Raw genomic sequence first — 22991 nt, forward strand, 5'->3', positions numbered from 1 at the left:
ACGCGTGACCAACATTTCGTTTGCACACGATTTGCACGGCGCCGCATTTCTGCAAGTTGAGCCTGGCTCGAAGGCAGAAATGACGGGATGGATTGTTAATTGTTGTGAACGGCCCAGAGAGATTCGCCTATTGTGCAGCATAGAAATGTAATAAATTCATTAGCTGGTCGATGAGGATGAGGACGAATTCATGGCAGGGTTCCTGAGCTTGCACCCGCTGGTGAGAACATCCTTGGATCCGAGTTCCGCTCATGCAAGGCTCCTGCCAGCGGACAGGGGGCGGGGGAGGAGGCAACTCTCACTGATTCCCCCTCCCCTCTGCAGCACTCAGTGCCCCCACTGGAAAAGCGGGTCACCCCACTGTCAAAAACCGCCTCATCCCCCTTCCGCCGGTGCATTCTTCCACTGGATCTCGGTCCCGTGTATGAACAGAAGGAGCCTTTCTGGTCGCAGAAGCCTAGTTTGGATCCAAGCCGTAGCACAGGTGGCCACACTGGGCATGGATGATGGGAGTTGCAGTTCAAAACCCCTGGAAGGTTGCTATAGTAAAGCATCTAGAACAGCCTCTCCAAACCTGGTGCCCTCTAGATGTTTGGGACCCCAATTCCTAGCATTCCTGCTGTCAGGAACCCCATTTTCCTTTTGTGCTCTAACTGTACATAACACTCCATTTGGCCCAGCTGAAGTTACATGTAGTGGTACCACCACCTGTGTGGGAGTTAGCTCGAGATGTCTCTAGGTCAGAGCAAAACCCAGTCAATTTATTTATTTATTTATTTATTTATTTATTTATTTCTATTTATTTCATTTCTATACCGCCCAGTAGCCGAAGCTCTCAAGTGGGCTGAATGATCTCGGCTGCACTCCTGTGGGAACATTTACCGACCAACTCATGGGGGTTTGAGAACACTGTTCCACTCAGCCTGTGATTGGCTAACAGAAATCTCCTTGGAGTTGTCAGGGGCTTGAGCATAAAAGGGGGGGGGGTAGCTGTCCCTTGTCTTCATCTTCCTTTCTGTCTTGCATGTGGTTTCTGATTTTGAATCTCACCTTTTAGGCCCTGTTCTATGTGGAGACCCATGCCTAGGTATATGTAGACAGGTGTAGGTAATTTGTTTTTTTCTGCCTGAAGTATTGTTCCCAAAGGTTATTCTGTCCTTGTATGCCTTTTGCTCCTTTGAGCCCATTTCCCTTTGTAAATAAACTTAACCCCTACCCTAAGAGTTCTGTGTGCTTCCTTCCATGGAAGCCTCAGTACCAAATCCAGAGCATTCTGCTTTGTTCACTGCTACTGTTTAATGTTTCAGGCTTGAGGCTTGGGAACAGGGTGTGGAGTATCCTGTTAAGTGGTGAAGGCTGGGGGGTCCAATGTCAGTGGGGTGGTAAATCCGCTCCAGGTTTCAGTCAGAACCAATAAGAACTCTAAAGGGCTATCCAAGGTGTGAAGCCACCCTGAGAGTTCCCTGGTTCAGGCTGAGGTGGATGTTAAGAGGTGATAGAAACCAACCTCCTGCGGAGAGCTAGTGAAACCCCTTCCTCCCTTCACACTGAACATTGGCCATGCTAACTGGGGCAGATGGGTGTTGAAGTCCAAACCATCTGGAGCGCACCAGGCTGGGGAAGTCTGAGCTAGAATCTAGCCTGATTTGGTTTAAAGTGATTTCATACACTCCTACTCTCCACAGATTAAAAGGGAGGCATATTTGTATGACCCAGGTCTCATACCAAGAATCACTGTCCAGCCCCACTCCCTGCCCCACTCCTCCCACCCCACAGCCAACTGGTACAAGCGCTAGGCTCGCCTTCCCCAACCTGGTAGCCTCCAGATGTGTGGGACTACAAGTCCCATCATGCTCAGGTGGGGGAAGGCTGCTCTAAGAGCAACAACAATCATCTGTCATGCTAGAGAATGTGGTAGCTTGGTTTCCTGGCTCCCCGGGCAATTAGAGTAGGGATGTACGGACTGTGTAAAATCTGCTCCATCTGTGTTTCGCGGATTGTCAGGTGCCTTTTGTTCCGTCATCCGCCCAAAGATGGGTGCAAATTTTTTTTTCGTCATGCAGAAGAATATGCAAATAATTACTAAGTAGTAACGTAAGTATTTACATAATTTACCTTAGTACGTACTACGTACATTTAGTGTATTGTCCCCCATTCCAGTCAGTGTTTCTTCAGCAGAAACTTACATATCTTCCTACGAATTTATATGCATAACTTTTGGGAAAGTAAAAAAATCATCCCAAAGTCCACGGACTCTGTGTGGCCTGAGGGGGTCGCTCTGCAGCAGATTCCGCAGGCCAGATTCTTAAAAATCCGAGCTCATTTTAGTCCATCTCGAATTTCTTCAGCATCCATAAATTAGAGAGCCTGTTTTGCATTCAGGCGTTTGTTTTTGTAGATCAGATTACGCATTCCAAATACTTGTGAACCCGCTTGCAGCACTTAAACTCCCCACCTGAAGCAACTGGCTTCTTCACAGCAGGGGCCCCTCAACTCGACACTGGAAAGACCATCTCCAGCTAAAATCCTTTCAGCGTTGTCGTTCCCGGCAAAAGACGGACATACATAAACTCGATACCAACTTATCACGAACACGAGCTCATAGAGTGACCAAGAGACGTCAGACCTGGTAGATATCCAAGCATAAGGGATGTTGACCTCCGCGAGGTCTTGTCAGCCTAGGGTAGGCCTAGTTAACGCCCCTCTTCTGACCACCGTTCCCAACCTGAATTTTTAACCGTAAACGCAGAGAACACCACAGGGAGCGTCGCCATTCCTCCCTCTTGATTTGACGTCACACGCTGGGTGACATACCTGGTCCCCGCTTCTCCTCAGAATCCTCTCGTTCTCCGGTTCCCACCAATTCGGGCCCGAAATCGTGGGTGTGACATGAAGCCTTATCCAGCAACTGGGCCACATCTGATGTTACACTCCCAGTTGTCAAGTAATCGGTTGCAAAGTCAGGGTGCACCAGGTTCCCGGGCCTTGAGGTTTCCGCTACCATCAGGGCCGGCCCTACCATTAGCCAGAGTGAAGCTATCGCCTCAGGCAGCAGATGCTGGCAGGCGGCAGCAGTGTGTTGGCGGAGAGTCCTGTGTGCCATGCGGTCTGCTTTGCACCCCCTAAGTTAGCCTGCTGCCTTCAGCCGCAGTGGAAGGCACTGTCTCATCATCTGCACTGAAGGCAGATTTCTCTGGCAGTCCAGTCAAATGTTGTACAAGGAATGGGAGTGAGCACCATCTTTTTCTTTGCCCAAGGTGGCAAAATGCCTTGGGCTGGCCCTGACTGCCATACAGGCATCGAAATCATCCCTCTCTGATTTGGCATCAGACCCAGACCCTGCAGTATTAAGGACCTCTGTGATGCCTGGGAGAGGAACACATCCCTAAAGACATTCTCCTGCACAACTCCACTGAAGAGGAAGGCAGGTGTATGCAAGTGCTCTTTCAGCGGGGCTCACATTGGGGATGTGGGCCCAGCGGATAGTGCCCACAAGAACCGCAGGATCGTGAACCTCAGCTCCCTGGGAGGAGTACATAAGCACAGAACAAGGTTCGCCATTTGGAACAGCCTAGGGTGTAAACATCATGGCCATTTTGCAGAAGAGTGCTGCTGTTTGCTATCAAAATGCCTGACTCAGAAATGCAATGCTGTTACCAAAAATATTAACAAAAGTAAAAGAACCCACCAGAAAAAACACACATACAGCATTGAATGTATCTAAACAACAACAACAACAACAATAATAATGGTCCTACACTGTTTATAGGATACTCCACACATTAATAATGTAATAATAAATAAATAAATAAATATAATAAACAAACAAAGCATCAAAATAAGACCACAGCATATGTTACCTTACACCCAACAGAGCTACTTTAGGCCCATTTACTTATTAGCTACTTAGCAAGAGAATACATACCATAAATCTTAAACCAAGTAACCGCACTCGCCATTTAATTAGATTTCTATTGAAGGGGTAATACATAAACTAATTTCTACCGTGTTTATACAAAATAAGCTGTTGTAAACTGGATTTTAAATGGAAGTTAATGTTTTTTTTCTCAACCGACTGGTGGACAGGCACTCAAGAGTTTTGGGACTGAGGCTGTCTTTAAAGTGAGGAGTGGGCGTTGGGAACATCAAGGCCTGCTCCAGTTGGACTGTGTCCGTCCCCACCGAGCACCTACCCCTGGGAAATGTGAGGGTGGGACGTGGTGGCTCCACCAACCATGCTGAAAGTCTAGTTAATTTTTTCCTCTTCCCTCCTCATCGCTTTTTCCTTGCGTGTCATGTCTTTTTTAGACTGTAAGCCTGTGGGCAAGGTGTCTCTGGTTTATTGATTAATTGTAAGCTGCTCCAGGAGCAGTTTCTGCCTGAGGAGGAGGATAAAAAAATACTTTTAATTAATTAATTAATTAATATGAGTACAGAAAGCTAATTACATGGAGGGTGCAATATCCAATGCAGGGCAGGATCGTCCCCTCCGCACTTCAGCTGCCCTGCATTCGCGGCTAGACAGCCTATTTCAGCTGTCTAGCGGTGGGAAGGCGGAGCGGGGGGGGCGGATGCCGGATGACGCGTAGGAAGCATTGGAACGGCACTTCTGCCCTCCTCGCCCCGCCCCCAGGAACGCCTCGTTTTCGCCGCTCCACGCTCCTCTTACGAAACTGGAGTGTGGGGCCCAACTGCGCTGCCTACGAGGGGGCGTGGGAGGGGGTGGGTGTCAGTTCTCTCGCTGACTAGCAGCCATAGGATCGCGCCCTTAGTTGGCCAACTTGGGTTTGGGGGCGAGCGGACCTCCCTTGGCTTGCACAAGCCTTCTAGGAACTGTTGGGTTCTGCTCAAGGACAGATGCTCAGGTATGCTCTGGCGCGCCACAGAGGGCCTCTGTACCTCAGCACGCTGGCAGCCTCGCAGCAGACAAGAGAAGTCCCATTGTAGCCTGCGGGTGACACCTTGAAGGGCGCTGGGCCTGCTCTCACCAGCCAGAATGACTCTGGCACTCTGAGGAGGCCCGGTATATTTTATTCCTTTTATTTTATTCCTACTACAAAGTACTAGCGGCAAGGTATTTGCTTCTCTAGGCAAAATGCCCACTCACAATATCTGCAGATAGATCAGTTTGAGAAAACAATACAAAATGCAATCAAACAACCAACAACAGTAAAAGCAGAGAGACAGAAGAGCAGAAAACCAGACAGAGGAAGAGCTCTTCCAGGCAACGCTGTTTAATCTGCTGCTTCTGCTTCCAGTTCCGTTGCAGAATTAAGATCAGAGCTCTACATGGATTATTTTCATTTCCTGCCCTTCGGTAGCAGCGCTTGGTTTCGCGATCGCAAAAAATACTGGATTTTCCCCCGCCTGGAAACCCCCCACGAAATAGTTTTTAAAAACTGGAAGCGAAACTGGGCAGTGCAAGAACATTTAAAGCACCCGTAAATAACCGTGACTGAGGCATGACAAGACATGACTGAGGCATGACAACAAAAGCCTCGTCTAGAAAAGCTAAAGAATGAACGCACAAAAAATGTCCACTGGAGTTTTCAAGGCCCACCTAAAAGCAGGCAATGAGGATTCCAGCCTAACCTCTCTGGGGTGACTATACCATAATGTAGGGGCCACAATGGAAAAGGCCCTTTGCCTTGTCTCCTCTAACTAGATTTCTGTCAGAAGGCTCTCAGGGGCTGAGCAAAGTTGTTGAGCCCCTGGTTCATATGAGAGATGCTTCCTTCAGAGATATGGCTGCCCCTTTGATGTCCAGGGGCCTGCAGACACAGGGGGTGGACATAGTGTGGCTGGGAACGATCTGGGCTCTGCTCCGCCAACCTCTCGTGTGTTTCTAGGATGTCCCGGAACGTGCCGGAAAGCAGCGAGTCCTGGGCTCGCTGTTGAAATGCTTCTGGAAGCTCCAGGGTGCCGCCCGTCTTTACTTGATCTCAGGGCCAAAACAGACATTACTTTAAAGAGCAGAAATGTCCCTGAAGTTTCATTTTTACACTAGAGTAGGGCAGGGGGAGGGCTAAAGCCCTCTTACCCTCCACGCTAGGGTCCCAATCCATATTGGGGGCCTCCGCCTACTCTGGAGTAGAAATGACACTGCCAGCTAGGTCTTTAAAGTATGTCTGTTTTGGCCCTCAGTTACAGCTCAGCATGAATGTTCTGAAAATACGTAGTTTTGATACTCACAGTACTCAATGCCCAAGACAATGTCCCGGAAGTAGAGTCGGGCCTGCTCTTCGGTGAAAGGCACGTCGCACGGCACTTCCATGACTGGCCTACACAGGGAAGCATAAAGAGGAAGGTGAGAGGGGTCTGCATATATTGCACAGGATAAATCTGGGTTTACTACTGGGAGTAAATCTCAAATGAGGAGACACAATCCCTGTGTTGTTCATGGGCAAGCTGGTGCCAGTTTCCAGCATAACGGGGCGAACGCTGGGGTCCCGGTAGGGCCCACCACGTCTGCCGGCAGACTGCCAGAGCTGTGGCTCAGCAGAGTGGTGGGTGCACTGCGTGGCACTCCAGGCGGGCTCAACGCACGTGAAACTTCAGGGACGTTTCTGCAAAATAATGTGTGTTTTGGCCCTGAGATCAAGTAAAGATGGGTGGCGTTCTGGAGCTTCCAGAAGCGTTTCAACAGTGGGCCCAGAACTTGCTGCTTTCTGGCATGTTCCGGGGCATTCTGGAAACACACAAGAGGTTGGCGGAGCTCCATGGCCGGCACAGCCCCTGACATACATACATGTTGGGATGGGGCTGGTGTCATTAACAGGGCAGCACCAGCCTGTAGATGTGTCCTGAGCAGGCCTGGAGCTCTATTTAATGCAGCCGCTGCCCCCACCACCCCAACGGGCAGCCACCATAAAAAGAGAGCTTCTGAGAGTTCAGCAGGGGTCCTCCATACACATCCTGGCATTTCTTGACAGGCCAGAAAATTAATTTCTTTTAAATGAAAGGTGAGAACCTCAGGAAGCCAATTCTACTACCAATTTCCCACCTTTCCTGCTCTCCACCAGAATTACGGCATCCACCGAGGGAGGGCAACCTGTGGCCCTCCAGGTATTTTGGGTCTGCTGGCTAGGGCTGATGGAAGTTGTAGGCCGTAACAACTGGAGGGCTGTGAGTTGCCCACTGCTGCCATACACACAGCTCCTGGCTATATAAGACACTTCCCCGCGGTGTCACGCAGGCAGGGCTCACAGGGATACTGTGCCGGCACAGTTTCATTAGCAAGGACGCTGACATCACTTGCCCACCCGCGCCCCAGACTTCCCTGTTCCCTTTGAGCTTAGATGCACTCCTCACAGAAGCGGTGGCGAAATGGATTTTCCCAGCAATAATAGATCGTTCCCTACTGCAATGAAAAATATTTTGGAGTGGCTTGGTCTGGAAGGGGCAATGAAGACCCATTCGCTTGACAAAAGACCTGCTCCCAGCAGAGACAAAAACGGTTTGTTGAGATGGATCCACACAGTGGCCTGAATTGAATTTGCGGACTCTCTTAGGGTGTGGGTCCAGCAGGAGCTGTCATCAGGAGTGCTTACACTGCAACATTTTGCACCACAAAACTGCACTTACCCCTTCCGGAGGAGGTCAAACACTAGAAGAAACAAAAGAAGAAAAATGAGGAATGTCGGCCAATTAACTACATTTTTACAGTGCAATCCTACACGTGTCCTCTTGGAAGTAAGTCTCTTTGAGTTCAGTGAGGAAGTCCCAATGACTAAGGCCCACTGAGCACAGTGGGGCATACTTCTGAGTAAAGACACAGGATCGTGTCATAACTGAATTTAAAAATATTTCTACCCAGTCTACCTATCGGTGCCTTTCCGAGACGCTGAAGGAAGTATAAGGCAACTTCAAACTGAGCAGGGGGAAGCTACCACATTTTTGGAAGGAACAGCCACCATTAATATTTACTTTTTCGTTCCTTATTACAGCAACACTCCAGAACCAAAAGAGCTTCAAAATAAGGCTCGGTCAAAACTTCTTTTTAAGAAACCTTTGGGCCAAGAATTGGGGACTCCGAACTACAGAAGCCCATCACTTGGAAATGTGATGGGCTCGGCGGAGTGCTGCCACCTGCCCAAATCAGCATTTGCGAGCCGAGCTGCAGGTTTCCCCCATACTCTGGGGACTTTTTGCGAATTGTTTTTTGGCCCAGCCGCAATTTGCGCAAATAGAGATTTGCACAAATTGTGGCTGAAATTTGTGCCAGTTTGGGTAATTTGCAGCCATACCGTGCACAATTTGCAGCCGTACTTTGTGCAATTTCTGCAAATAACACAGATCTGCTCAAATTTCAACTGTCATTTGTGCAATTTGAAAAACACAGGAAATACACTAACTGGCCTGACTCACTGCAGACCAAGTTGGGCCAGTTAGTGGGAAATGGACCAAAGTTCGGGTGGGGGGAAACCAAGGGAAACTCATCAAGCTCCACTCCCCAAACGGATTCCTCCGACATCCCTACTCCAGATAGCTGACTGTTTTCTCAAAAGAGCCCTGCCCCAGGTTACTGTTTCCACTGGTGCTGCCGCCGCCACCTTCTTCAAAGTCTTGGCAGCCAAGGCACTTGTAGGAAACCTGCCAGCCTCCATTTTAATCTCCCAGGATTCCTTAGGGTGAGGGCAGCAGGAAGCACTGCGCTCACTCGAGCTGGCTTCAGAATGCTATGAGATGGCACAGCTGGACTAGGCAAGCCTCTGGTCTGATCCTGCAGGGCTCTCCCTCAGCTTGTACATTCTATTTCTGATGAACTACCTACCCATGTACAGATTGTCCTCTGCAGGGTCATCCAGTACCTGGAAGGAAGGAAGGAAGGAAGGAAGGAAGGAAGGAAGGAAATTTATTCCAACTTGTAGGAATCCTTTTCCTTTATCTCACATCATAGGCAGAGACGTTGTTCTCAACAGTGGCAATGTTATTTCTACACTATAAACGTCTATTAGTTTTATACCAGAGTAACTATCACGGATTCCCCAAAGTAGGCTGGGAATTGTAGTTTGGTGAGGGTGCTGAGAATTTTCAGTTAAGGGTGATTGATTGATTGATTGATTGATGATGATCTATAAGTGTTCAAGAGGGCAGGTCTCTGTCCCAAGGGGATTGTCATTTTAAAACCTGTTTCAGGGGAGCATGGAAGTGGGGCAAACAGAGGAAAAAGATGCATTTGTATTAGTTTAGACCACAAAAATTTGAGTGGCATTTTTTGGCAGAAAGGTGGGATAGAAATACAAATAAATAAATATTTAGGCTTGCTTATACTGGGGTCTGTGGACTAGAAGGTTGAGCCAAAATTGCAGCCTTCCCCAACCTGTCACCCTCCGGATGTGTTGGGCTACGACTCCCAGCATCCCCATCCCCCTGCTGGCTGGGGATCCTGGGAGTTGTAGTTCAACACATCCAGAGGGCGCCAGGTTGGGGAAGCCTTAATTAAGCCTGACTTAATGGAGAAGGTGTGTTTTGGAGATCCCTAATCCTCACTGGCAGAACGTTGCTAGAGAAAGGGAGCAACTTTTAAACCCGCTTTAACTGTGCAATCCTATACAAGTCTACTTAGAAGTCAGCCCCACTGACTTCAATGGAACTTACTCCCAGGGAAGTGTGTTTAGGATTGCAGCCTATGACTACAGGGCAGACAGGGAATTAGCCTTTGTTCAAGACGCGCTCTTGCAAGCAGAGTAGCTTTTTCTCGCAGCATTAACTCTGCACTATCCTTACTTCCTTCCATCGACAGAAAAAGTACCTAAAAACAAGGCTGGGTGAAATCACAACCAATAACAACACCACTTGGGATGGATGAAAGCTAGTCCTTCCAGGGCACGCATGGCTAATGTGCCTCTCACGTGACATTCAGTAAAAGAAACGCATGATGCAACCTCGCCGCTCAGCGATTCTCCACCCCGGAAGTAGAAGCCAATGGAGCTAAGTCAGGGATGGGGAACCTCCATCTGGGAGTCCAGTCCAGCACACCTGAAGTCCAGTCCAGCCCTTCTGGGTTTCCCAGAAGGCCCGCCCCTTCCTCCGGCTCCTCCCTCTTTCCTCCAACCACCAACGGGTTGGTGGTTTCCTGGCATTTGCACCCTTTTCCCCCATACTAAAAGGGTGAAATTCCCCTCCTAAGGCTTAACTACTTAGGCAGTGAGAGCTTTAAGCTAAAATATGCTGATAGTTTTTGTATTTTGTCCCGCCCCCTTTGCCTTTAGCCACATCCACCACTGGAATGAGGCCCCTGAGGGCTTCTCCTGAATGGAATTGGCCCTCCAGCTGAAGTGGGGTTCAACACCCCTGTGAGAGGCTGTGCATGGGTCGAAGTTTGGCTGACCTCACTACTCAACCTGAAAGCAATGGCAGCATTCAAGTCTAATGAACTCAAGCAACAATGGGAAAAATATAAAAACAGACCAAAGACAGAAGAAAGGGGTGATGGAAGGAGGAGAAGCCAAGGCTTGCTTATACTGGGGTCTGTGGACTAGAAGGTTGAGCCAAAATTGCAGCCTTCCCCAACCTGTCACCCTCTGGATGTAAGCCTAAGCAATATAAGCAAGCCTAAGACTTCCTGTGTGGGAAGCCGTACAACAGACAGGGAAGTTTTGTTTTGGGAGACTAATTGAGACTAGGACTATCTCATTCATTCATTCATTTACTATATTTCTAGACCGCTCCATAGCCAAAGCTCTCTCAGCAGTTTACAAAAATTAAAAACCAATAAAATATGTTATATAAAATATATATTAAAAAACATTCACATAATGACATAAAACAAATAACACATACACAACAACATATATCTAAATCAATTTAAAACAATCAGCCAGAGACAATCAAGAGACTCATTATGTGCTGCCAAATGCCTGGGAGATTTTTTTTTACTTATTAAAAAAATCATTAGCCTCTATGATGAGCCAGCTATATCTTGTTTAAGGCCAAGCTGGAAAAATATTTAGCTGTCTCAAAGAACTGAGACTAAACTGTCTCTGAGGGCATGCCTACACCAGCCTAGAATCCTGCATCTAAAACAGGGCTTTCTGCTTCCGATTTAAATGAAGGATCACAATGACTCCCTTTTCAAGCGCCTCCTTTCCCCCTCCTCTTTCCCCCTCCTTCTCCCCGTATCTCAGTCTTCCATTCTCTTTCATGGATCTCGCTCCTCTTTTTGCCGCTTTTCCTCTTTTCACAGAGGGAACTCAAGCGGAACACAACGGGGTAATTTGATAGCTCATGATCTGCGATCTATTTAAAAACAGAACAAAGGGCATTTAATGCAGGAGATGCCCTGGCGGTTCACGGTGTCACGTAAAGAGCCTGCAAATTTCCGTGAGAGAGCCATCTCAATCGCAGGATAAAAGCTCCGTGTGAAGAAGTCCCGAGAGGCAGTAAATAGCTTACCACAACCCCTGACATACCTCAATCAGCTTGACCACGTTGATATGATCCAGTTTCTTTAAGATGGCGATTTCCTGATATATGCGATCAAGCGGAGCCAATGGCTTTGGCTGTCCACCAGTAGCAGCTTTTGATCCTCGCGGCGGAGGCCGACCTTGAGCAAGGAAGCAAGGAGGTAAGAAGAGAAGCCCTTCGCAGGTTGCTTTTCCCCCCACTCGCAGGAGCTGCCCATGCAAAACCAGTCATATGACGGGAGCCTGCATCACTGAGATGCCACGACCTCTCCAGCGCAACGCCCTGGATTTTGACACGAGGGATTACCAGAATCGCCACCGCTGAAACGTTTGAGCTGCCGCATCGACAGCACTCGTTACGCAGAAACAGCCCGCCCACACGACAGAAGAAAAAAGCGGTGCGACAGCACAGAATTGATGGCCTATGCCAAAAGGCAGCGATCCTGCATCTCCATCTCTCTCTCTGCTTTTAAAAAAACAGTTGTGGCAAGTATTACAATCATGGGATGTTGCAGGGGGATGGATGGTGGGGGTAACTCCCATCACCCTCTCAGTACTCAATGAATTATGCCTTCAGGGAGAATGGAACATACCAAGTTCCCTAAAATGGCCAGACAATCGGTCCATTTGGCCCAGTATGGTCCACTCTGGCTGGTAATGGTTACAGTTTCCCACGTTTGGACACCACGGGAAACTGCGGTTAGTTTAAAATCAAAAGCAGATGCTTCCGATCTCCTCCTCTGGCATGCAAAAGAGCCTGCAAAAGGGGCTGTGGGAAGCATGTGAGCCTGAAGTTCACCGTGACTTGTTTATGTTCCCTGTTTATATTCCCTGTTAAATCTCAACTGGGCTGCTCAACTCAAACACACATTCATTCATTCATTCATTCATTTCAATAGTCGAAGCTCTCTGGGCAGTTCACAAAAACATGTGAAATCAGACCGCAGAACAAATTTAGCATGTTGGAAAACTTTTCCAAAAGTTTGGTATGGCATCTAAAATTATCTCCAGCTTTGTCAATATCAGGGCTGCCTGGGTTTTCTCCATTTCTGTTTTCCACTGATGGAAAATTATGATTACGATTAACTTAAGTTCCATTCATTTCAGTGGGTCTACTCTAAGTAGGATTTATGTTGGATTTTACCTTGTGTGTTTCATGCAGGATGTCCCAGGTTCATAGAATTATAGAATAGTAGGGTTGGAAGGGGCCCATAAGACCATGGAGTCCACCACATCTCCCAGGAAAAGGACCAGGTGGCAATGATGGGAAAGAGGCCTCATTCTGCTGGAAACTCTGGAGCACCACTGCCAGTCAGAATAGAGCATGCAGGGCTAGACAGACACAGTGACCTGTTTCACCCAACACGACAAGCCAGAGTACGGGTTGAGTATGGGTTGAATCATGGGTTGCTGTGTTGTGTGAACCCAACCACACTATCAAATTGTGGTTTGTTAACCACGAACAACCCTCTGTTCACAACCCAACAACAAACCAAGGGTTCTCTTTATGGGTTGTTCGTGGTTAACTAATCATAGAATCATAGTAGAGTTGGAAGGAGCCTATAAGACCCTCCAGTCCAACCCCCTGCTCAATGCAGGAATCTAAGTCAAAGCATCCCTAACAGTTGGCTGTCCAGCTTCATCTTGAATGCTTCCAGCGTGGGAGAGCCCACTACCTCCCTAGGTAGTTGGTTCCACTGTTGTATTGCTCTAACAGTCAGGAGGTTTAGTCCCCATCTTATAACTGTGCATGTGGTTTCTTTTTCGTTGGTGCAGAACTTGGCATTTATCCCTATTAAATTTCATTCTGTTACTTTCTGCCCAGTGCTCCAGCCTAACAAGATCACTCTGAATTTTGTTTCTGTCTTCCAGGATATAAGCTATCCCACCCAATTCTGTGTCATCTGAAAATCTGATCAGCATTCCCTGCACCTCCTCCTCCAAGTCATTACTAAAATGTTGAAGAGCACTGGGCCCAGGACTGAGCTGTGAGGTACCCCGCTCGTTGCCTAAACCACGGTTTGGTAGTGCGGCTGGATTCATAGAACACAACTAGGGATGTCACAGCCATCTGGCTGGGGCTGGAGGTCCGGCGAGAAATCGCCAGGTCGGCTCCCCGGATGCCAGTCTGCCGATCCTGGCGCTTGCCTGACTCAGTGCGCGCTATTTACGCCTGTAATCTTGTGTAAATGGCTGCTTTACGGCCAACGTTTGTGGAAAATCGGCCTTTATGAATAAGGCCAAGCCGCCATTTTTACACAAGGTGGCTGCTCAGTGAGGGATTGGGCAGCCATGTGCTGCTCTCTGGGTTCTTGTGGACCACATGGCAAGCAGGGGTGGCAAGGCGGACAGTGGGGGTCCGGTGAGCAGCATGCAACTCAGACTGCAGTAAGTTCACCCATCCCTAAACACAACAACCCATGATTCAATACCAACAACCCAGGGTTCAACAACAACACACACTCTACCCATACTCTGGCTTGTCGTGTTGTGTGAACCCAGCCAGTATCTGACCTAGTAGCATAAGGCAGCTTCCTGTGTTTCTAATTTTAAAAGGCACAGATACCTACGTGGAAATCCATATTGCTTCAATAGCTTCTTTTTCGAGAGGACTTTCATGGCCTGCAGGAAAAAAGAGAAAGGGGAATGAGGGAGATGCAGTGATATAAAAACCGAGAAAACTCCAGGGTCTAGAGTAGTAAGTTGCCTCTTGGGTTTAGGACCACTAAAAAATTAATTAGCATCTGGTCAGAGCACACACCAGGGAGAAAAGGCAGAGCTTTAGGTTAGGGGTAAGCAATGTTTAGGGGTAAGCAATTTAGGTTAGGGGTAAGCAATGCTCAAATATTTTGGCCACCTAATGCGAAGAGAAAACTCTCTGGAAAAGACCCTGATGCTGGGAAAGACTGAAGGCCAAAGGAGAAGGGGATGGCAGAGGATGAGATGGCTAGATAGCATCACCGATGCAATGAATATGGACTTGAGCACGCTCCGGGAGAGAGCGCAGGACAGGAAGGTCTGGCGTGCTATGGTCCACGGGGTCTCGAAGAGTCGGACATGACTGAACAACAACAACAACAAAGCAATGTTTTGGACTACAACCCCCATAATCCATGACCATTGGACATGCTGACTGGAGCTGATGGGAGTTGTAGTCCAAAAACTTCAGAAGGGCACCAAGTTGCCTACCAAGGTGGTTCAAAACAAAACAAATTACCACCAGTAACACATCCAGTTTATTAATTTTTATAGACTTAAACATTTCAAAATTTAGATATTATATCTTTCTATATCTCTCTATCCCCTTCATGGATCACTGCCTTGTTGTGGCGAAGGGGCTTGCGTAACTCAGTGAAGCCATAAGCTATGCCGTGCAGGGCCACCCAAGACGGACAGGTCATGGCAGAGAGTTCTGACAAAATGTGGTCCACTGGAGAAGGAAATGGCAACCCACTCCAGTATTCTTGCCCAGAAAACCCCATGGAACGTATCACAAGGCTAAAAGATATGACGCCGGAAGATCAGCCCCTCAGGTCGGAAGGTGTCCAATATACTACTGGGGAAGAGCAGAGGGTATTTCCAAGTAGCGCCAGAAAGAGTGAAGCGGCTGGGCCAAAGCCGAAAGGACACTCAGCTGTGGATGTGTCTGGTGGTGAAAAGAAAATCCGATGCTGTAAAGAACAATATTGTTTAGGAACCTGGAATGTCAGATCAATGAATCAAGGTAAGCTGGAGGTGGTCAAACATGAGATGGCAAGATTGAACATCGACATCTTGGGAATCAGCGAACTAAAATGGACAGGCATGGGCGAATTTAATTCAGGTGACCATCATATCTACTACTGTGGGCAAGAATCCCTTAGAAGGAATGGAGTAGCACTCATAGTCAACAAAATGGTGGGAAAAGCAGTACTGGGGTACAATCTTAAAAACGATAGAATGATCTCAGTATGAATCCAAGGCAAACCATTCAACATCACAGTAATTCAAGTCTATGCCCCAACCACTGATTCCAAAGAAGCTGAGGTTGATCGGTTCTATGAAGACCTACAACACCTTCTAGAACTAACACCAAAAAAAGATGTCCTCTTCATCATAGGGGATTGGAATGCTAAAGTAGGAAGTCAAGAAATCACCGGGATAACAGGCAAGCATGGCCTTGGTGTACAAAATGAAGCAGGACAAAGGCTAATAGAGTTTTGCCAAGAGAACACGCTGATCATAGCAAACACTCTTTTCCAACAGCACAAGAGGTGACTCTACACATGGACATCACCAGATGGTCAATATCGAAATCAGATTGATTATGTACTTTGCAGCCAAAGATGGGGAAGCTCTATACAGTCAGTAAAAACAAGACCTGGAGCTGACTGTGGCTCAGATCATGAGCTGCTTCTTGCAAAATTTCGGCTTAAATTGAAGAACGTAGGGAAAACCACTAAACCATTCAGGTATGACCTCAACCATATCCCTTATGAATATACAGTGGAGGTGAGGAATAGATTTCAGGGATTAGACCTGATAGACAGAGTGCCTGAGGAACTATGGACGGAGGTCCGTAACATTGTTCAGGAGGCAGCAACGAAATCCATCCCAAAGAAAAAGAAATGCAAGAAAGCAAAGTGGCTGTCTGAGGAGGCTTTACAAGTAGCTCACGAAAGAAGGGAAGCGAAAAGCAAAGGAGAAAGGGGAAGATATATCCAACTGAATGCAGAGTTCCAGAGAATAGCAAGGAGAGACAAGAAGGCCTTCTTAAATGAACAATGCAAAGAAATCGAGGAAAACAACAGAATGGGAAAGACTAGAGATCTTTTCAAGAAAATTGGAGATCTCAAGGGAACGTTTTGTGCAAAGATGGACATGATAAAGGACAAAGAAGGCAGGGAGCTAACAGAAGCAGATGAGATTAAGAAGAGGTGGAAAGAATACACAGAAGAACTATACAGGAAACATCTTAATGTCCTTGACAGCCATGATAGTGCGGTCACTGAACTTGAGCCGGACATCCTCGAAAGTGAAGTCAAATGGGCCTTAGGAAGCATTAGTAACAACAAAGCTAGCGGAGATGACAGTATTCCAGCTGAGCTATTTAAAATCGTAAAAGATGATGCTGTTAAAGTGCTGCATTCAATATGCCAACAAATTTGGAACACTCAACAATGGCCACAAGATTGGAAAAGGTCAGTTTACATTCCAATTCCAAAGAAGGGCAACGCCAAAGAGTGTTCAAACTACCGCACAATTGCGCTCATTTCACATGCCAGCAAGGTTATGCTCAAACTCCTACAAGCTAGGCTTCACCAGGATGTGAACCGAGAACTACTGGAAGTACGAGCTGGGTTTCAAAGAGGCAGAGGAACTAGAGATCAAATCGCCAATATTCGCTGCATCATGGAGAAAGCAAGAGAATTCCAGAAAAATGTCTACTTCTGCTTCATTGACTACGCTAAAGCCTTTGATTGTGTGGATCACAACAAACTGTGGCAAATTCTTAAAGTGATGGGAGTACCAGACCACCTTACCTGTCTCCTGAGAAACCTGTACGAGGGTCAAGAAGCAACAGTAAGAACCGAACATGGAACAACCGAGTGGTTCAAAATTGGGAAAGGAGTACGACAAGGCTGCATATTGTCACCCTGCTTATTTAACTTATATGCAGAGTACATCATGAAATGCCGGGTTGGATGAATCAGAGGTTGGAATTAAGATTGCTGGGAGAATTATCAACAACCTCAGATTCGCAGACGATACCACCCTAATGGCAGAAAGCGAAGAGGATCTCACGAGCCTCTTGTTGAGGGTGAAAGAGGAGAGTGCAAAAGCTGGTTTGAAACTCAACATTAAAAAAACGAAGATCATGGCATCTGGCCCTATCACTTCTTGGCATATAGAAGGGGAAGAAATGGAAGCAGTGACAGATTTTACTTTCTTGGGCTCCAAGATCACCGCAGACGGTGACTGTAGCCATGAAATTAAAAGACGCTTGCTCCTTGGGAGGAAAGCTATGGCCAACCTAGACAGCATAGTAAGAAGCAGAGACATCACCTTGCCGACAAAGGTCCGTCTAATTAAAGCTATGGTTTTCCCAGTAGTAATGTATGGCTGTGAGAGCTGGACTATAAGGAAGGCTAAGCGCCGAAGAATTGATGCTTTCGAACTGTGGTGCTGGAGAAGACTCTTACGAGTCCCCTGGACTGCAAGGAGGTCAAATCAGTCCATCCTAAAGGAAATCAACCCTGAGTGCTCATTGGAAGGACAGATACTGAAGCTGAAGCTCAACTATTTTGGCCACCTAATTAATGCGAAGAGAAAACTCCCTGGAAAAGACCCTGATGCTGGGAAAGACTGAAGGCCAAAGGAGAAGGGGACGGCAGAGGATGAGATGGCTAGATAGCATCACCGATGCAATGAATATGAACTTGAGCACGCTCCAGGAGAGAGCGCAGGACAGGAAGGCCTGGCGTGCTCTGGTCCATGGGGTCACGAAGAGTCGGACACGACTGAACAAATATCTCTCTATATAGATAGATATATAATCAGTCAGATTTTATATATATAAAAAGTGTTTGTAAGAATACAAAATGCAGGAGGGGGGTTATAATAAGAGGGTCTCCAGAAACAGTTCATGGCATTCTAGGACATGTGCATTTGTGCTAAACCACCCACTGCAAAAAAGTCACAATTCTGCATTTTAAAAAAGCAGAATTTTGAGACCTGTATGAATTTGAAAAATGATGCAAATTTGCATAGATTTACTGATTAATATATTTTTATCTAGCCCTTCTTCCAAGGAGCTTGGGGCATGCCCCCAACCCCTTTAATTGTCCCAACAACCCTAACACATATTTGCATATAGGGAAAGAGATCTTAGAAGTTATTTAACAAGTTACAATTGATCATATACAAGTTGGATTGGAAAAAAGTCAGAGAAGCATTGCACTGAGAATGGATTGTATGAAGATTTTGCCACTTTGGGAATTTTATTTGCTCTTTTGTGTTCAATTACATTGTCAATGAAGTATTTCTTTATCAAAATGTTTTTTTTCACAACAATCCTGAAAGGTATGTTCAGTGAAGGGCCTGTGACTTGGCCAAGTCATGACCCGGTCAAGAGTTGAACTCCTGTCTCCAAGGTCAAAATCCGATAGTCTCTACTACACACACTGGCTCTATTAATTATATATATTTTTATTCCATTCTTGCGAATCAGCAGAACACTTCAGCCTTCTTCCTCCTCAGCCACCAAAATCCCGCTTAGTGTGCATCCCAACGCACATGCCTGGGTCACTTCCTGAGATTTGGGAGACATTGCCTACATGCTTCCAAGCATGTACCATCCCAGCCCTAAGATCTAGAAATCTGCCTTCTCGAAAAGAAAGCTGAGGTTATCGGGACAATGAACTCCAAAGCCAGTGCCAAAATCTACTCGCAGTGTGCGTGAATGGATTTGTGTACAGCAGGAGTGGGCAACCTTCAGTGTTATGGAATCTGCTTCAATTTTTCCCTGGAACCCCAAGGTCCAAAAATCAGAGCTGGGTGCAAAGGGCTAAGGATTAAAGAATTCAGAGCCGAGGAATTTGTTTGGTCAGGACCCGTCCAGCATCTAGACTGGAAGCAAAGCAGCGGGCAAAGGTATAGTCTGGAAGTATAGAGGGACATCCTAGCAGTTCCCCTCAGCTGTGAGTGGCCAAGACTGGGGAACTGCATCAGAAATTTGAGCTATATAGCAGGCACTGCCAGGGGATTGGGTCTCTGGGATCAGCTGACTTCCAGCAGGAGGCCTTTGGTGTCCACATCCTGGCTTGAGATGCCTGAGAGTCCTTCCTCCAGCCAGCAGCACTGCTGGCACAGGAAGCAAGGAATACGTGTCAATAAACACTCATCTAGTTGCCTGTGGTAAGCACGGGTCACCTCCAGGTGACCAGAAATGGAACAGAAGGGGCATTGTGAAAAGCTTATTTCCTTCTGCACACAACCAGGCCTTTCATGCCACCCATGTTCCACAAAAATGCATGTTATGTATGGGGTGCTTCCAAGGGAATCAGCACCAGACTAAAAGGCTCTGGACTGGAACCTGTGGAACCAGACATTTCTGATTGTTTTTTTCATGAGGAAGAGATAAAGAACACAGTTGGGAGTGGAAATTAGGGGGAAACAAAAATCTGAATTGGTTCCATTTGTCAGGATTAAAATAGTTCCAGATAATTGGTGGCGTGACGCGTTTGCATGAAATGTCTCCCTGCCCAGCTAACAGCATTCGTCAAGGTGTATTGTTAGTACACAATTCTCGCAAAGCGGCGATAAGGAGAACGCGGCATCTATTTCAGTTCGAAAAGCCGTTTGTCAGTCAAGCAGGCGCGGTGGAGCTAACCGGCCATTAGCTAATTATGCAATTTGGAACCATTCCTCTTAAGGTCCTATTATGTTCTCCCTATTACTTTTTTTCTTGAAAGAACAAAAGAGTGCTTAATGGCTCAAGGCATCTGGAAGACCCGGTCCGGGCGAAGATGGTTGGAATGCCAGCTCCGAAAGAAAGAGCAACATCTTTAAGGTGTTGGAATAAAAAGGCTTACGGCCAAAACAGCAGTGATTTGGGGGATCGTGACCAGATCTATTAAAAAAAAATCAGTGCAGATGCCGGTAAGGGTGGGAAACTGGATCAGAACAGGAGCAACAGAGGAGCGGGGAAGCAGGTGAACCAATTCCCTCCGACCCCTCCTCCCAATCTAATGCCTGTAATCTGCCATATTTATCAGAGGCCCTGGTCTTTGGCTCATCATCAAGAGAGGTTAGGTAGGTGGGTACATGAGAGAGGGCACTTTCGGTAGGATTACTCCCTCCTGAGGTCACCACACCTAAAAGAAGGTATTGTAGAGCTGGAAAAAGTGCAAAAAAGGCCAGCTAAAATGATCAAGGGGCTGGAGCAACTCCCCTATGAGGAAAAGTTACAATGTCTGGAGCTGTTTAGCTTAGTGAAAGGGTGAGTGAGGGGAGACGTGACAGAGGCAAAGAAGATGATGCCTGGTGTGGAGAAAGTGGATAGGGAGACATTTTTCTCCCTCTCTCATAAAAACTAGAATCCAATGGGGTCATCCCATGAAGCTCATTGGTGGTAGATTCAGGACAGATCAAAGGAAGGATTTCTTCGCACAGCGCAGAGTTTAACCATGGAATTCTCTACCGGAAGATGTAGTGATGGCCACCAATTTTGATGGCTTTAAAAGGGGGTTAGACAAATTCCTGGAGGAGAAGGCTATCAGTGGCTACTAGTCTTGATGGCTATGTGCTACCTCCAGTACCATAGAATCATAGACTAGTAGGGTAACAAGGGGTCTATAGGATCACTGAGTCCAACCCCCTGCTCAATGCAGGAGTCCAAGTCAACGCATTCCTGACAGATGGCTGTCCAGCCTCATCTTGAATGCCTCCAGGGTGGGAGAGCCCACCACCTCCCTAGGGAATTGGCTCCATTGTCGTATTGCTCTTACAGTCAGGAAGTTTCTCCTGATGTTCAGCTGGAATCTGGCTTCCTGGAACTTGAGCCCATTCTTCTGTGTCCTGCACTCTGGGATGATCGAGAAGAGATCCTGGCCTTCCTCTCTGGGACAACAAGGGCTTGAGGAGCGCTGTCATATCTCCCCTCAGTCTTCTCTTCTCAAGGCTAAACATGCCCAGTTCTTTCAGTGTCTTCTCACAGGGCTTTGTTTCCAGTCCCCTGATCATCTTTGTTGCCCTCCTCTGAACTTTGTCTGCATCCTTCTTAAACTGTGGTGCCCAGAACTGGACACAGTACTCCAGATGAGGCCTAACCAGTGCTGAGTAGAGGGGAACTAGTACTTCCCGGGATTTGGAAGCTATGCTTCTATGAATGCAGCCCAAAATAGCATGTGCCATTTTTGAAGCCACATCACATTGTTGACTCATATTCAGCTTGTGATCTACAACAATTCCAAGATCCTTCTCGCTTGTAGTATTGTTGAGCCACGCATCCCCCATCTGTAACTGTGGATTTGGTTTCTTTTTCCTAGGTGCAGAACTTGGCATTTATCCCTATTAAATGTCATTCTGTTGTTTTCTGCCCAGTGCTCCAGCCTATCAAGATCCCTTTGAATTTTGTTTCTGTCTTCCAAGGTATTAGCTCTCCCGCCCAATTTTGTGTCATCTGCAGATTTGATACGCATTCCCTGCACCTCCTCCTCCAAGTCATTACTAAAAATGCTGTAGAGGACTGGGCCCAGGACTGAGCCCTGCAGTACCCCGCTCATTACCTCTCCCCAGAGGCAATGAGCCTCTGTACACCAGTTGCTGGGGAACATGGGTGGGAGGGTGCTGTTGCACTCGTGTCCTGCTTCTGGGTTCCTGGTTGACAGCTGGTTGGCCACTGTGTGAACAGAATGCTGGAGTAGATGGACTGATCCAGCAGGGCTCTCCTTATGTTCTGATGAGCTTGAGACCTGCAGTAAAAACTGGGACTGTTTCATCCAACCTCTGATGGATTTTAATACTGTTCTGATTTTGTTCTAAATATTGTTTTGTTTCTGCTTTTACTCTGTTGTGATTTATTGTATTGTTCCGATTGTTCTTTTGAATCGGGTGTTGAACCTCTTTCAGCTCTGGGTCTGAACTCTATTCAAAAGCAGGAAAAGAAAATGAAACCTAGCAATATATCTGCTCATGAGGGCATCTATGGGAGGTCTTTACAGGTTTGTGGAGCAATTGTGTTTGCCTTGGGCGTATCAACACAGGGCGTAACAAACTCCTTGAGGCCTGGACTCTGTGATTGTGATTCCTCAGACCCTAAGCAGGGGCCATTTCCTCAGGAGGTCATCTGGACCATCCATGGGCCAGATCTGGAGTCTGAGAGGTGACCACTGTAAGGTTACAATCAGTGGAGGCTGGTGGCTCTGATGTCAGTGGGGTGGTCTATCCGCTTCGGGTTTCAGTCAGAACTCTAAAGGAGCTATTCAAGCGGCTAAAAGCATGCAGGTAATTGACAGCTCGCCTCGAGAGGGCAAAGGAGATCCGAGGAGACATCCACCACCGGCTCAGCTGCATGCAAAAGGTACTTACGTAATACTGGTCATCGCTTTCGTTGTAGGCTAGCTTCACAACGCCATAGGACCCCTAGAAATAAACACACAGGCAACATTGTTCACGCTGCTTGGTCCGTTCGCCTGCCTTAGAATCCAATGGATCAGCCAATCCAGGCCCTTGACCCAAGACCGGACACCCGGCTTCTAAAATCTGTTCCTGAGAGCTGCCTCTCAACTTCTTCCTGAATACCTCCAGAGGCGATTCTTTAACGCCCCTTCCCTGTCTTGTTGTCAGCTTTGCCAAGGGTTTGCACTCCCAGCATCCTTTGGGACGCTAAGGGTGCCACCCTATTCATGTTTAGACAGAAAGAAGTCCTACAACTCCCAGCATTCCCCAGCCAGCTATATTTGGCCGGGGCACATGCTGGGAGTTGTGGAACTTTTTTTTCTGTCTAAACATGCACAGGGTTGTGCCCTAAGTTTTGGAACGACAGTGGGCTCACAGGAAGTCTTAGGTCTTTGTACCTTTGTGTGTGTGCGCACTATGTAA

General features: G+C 47.2%; 1 protein-coding gene across 1 annotated transcript in view; it reads right to left on the minus strand.

Annotated features, from left to right (window-relative positions):
- The window catches only part of CAMKK1 (calcium/calmodulin dependent protein kinase kinase 1), a 152560-nt gene that overhangs the window by 46928 nt on the left and 82641 nt on the right, over positions 1-22991 (minus strand). Inside the window, exons 4-9 of the mRNA XM_084822965.1 lie at positions 22479-22532; positions 13979-14030; positions 11415-11548; positions 8774-8810; positions 7585-7606; positions 6193-6281 (exon numbers count right to left, since the gene is read on the minus strand). Of these exons, the coding sequence (XP_084679091.1) occupies positions 6193-6281; positions 7585-7606; positions 8774-8810; positions 11415-11548; positions 13979-14030; positions 22479-22532 (388 nt within the window). The remainder of the gene's footprint in view (positions 1-6192; positions 6282-7584; positions 7607-8773; positions 8811-11414; positions 11549-13978; positions 14031-22478; positions 22533-22991) is intronic.

The sequence above is a fragment of the Heloderma suspectum genome, chromosome 16 (assembly GCF_057233095.1).
Source record: "Heloderma suspectum isolate Gila_16-S chromosome 16, 16-S_ref, whole genome shotgun sequence".
Taxonomy (NCBI): domain Eukaryota; kingdom Metazoa; phylum Chordata; class Lepidosauria; order Squamata; family Helodermatidae; genus Heloderma; species Heloderma suspectum.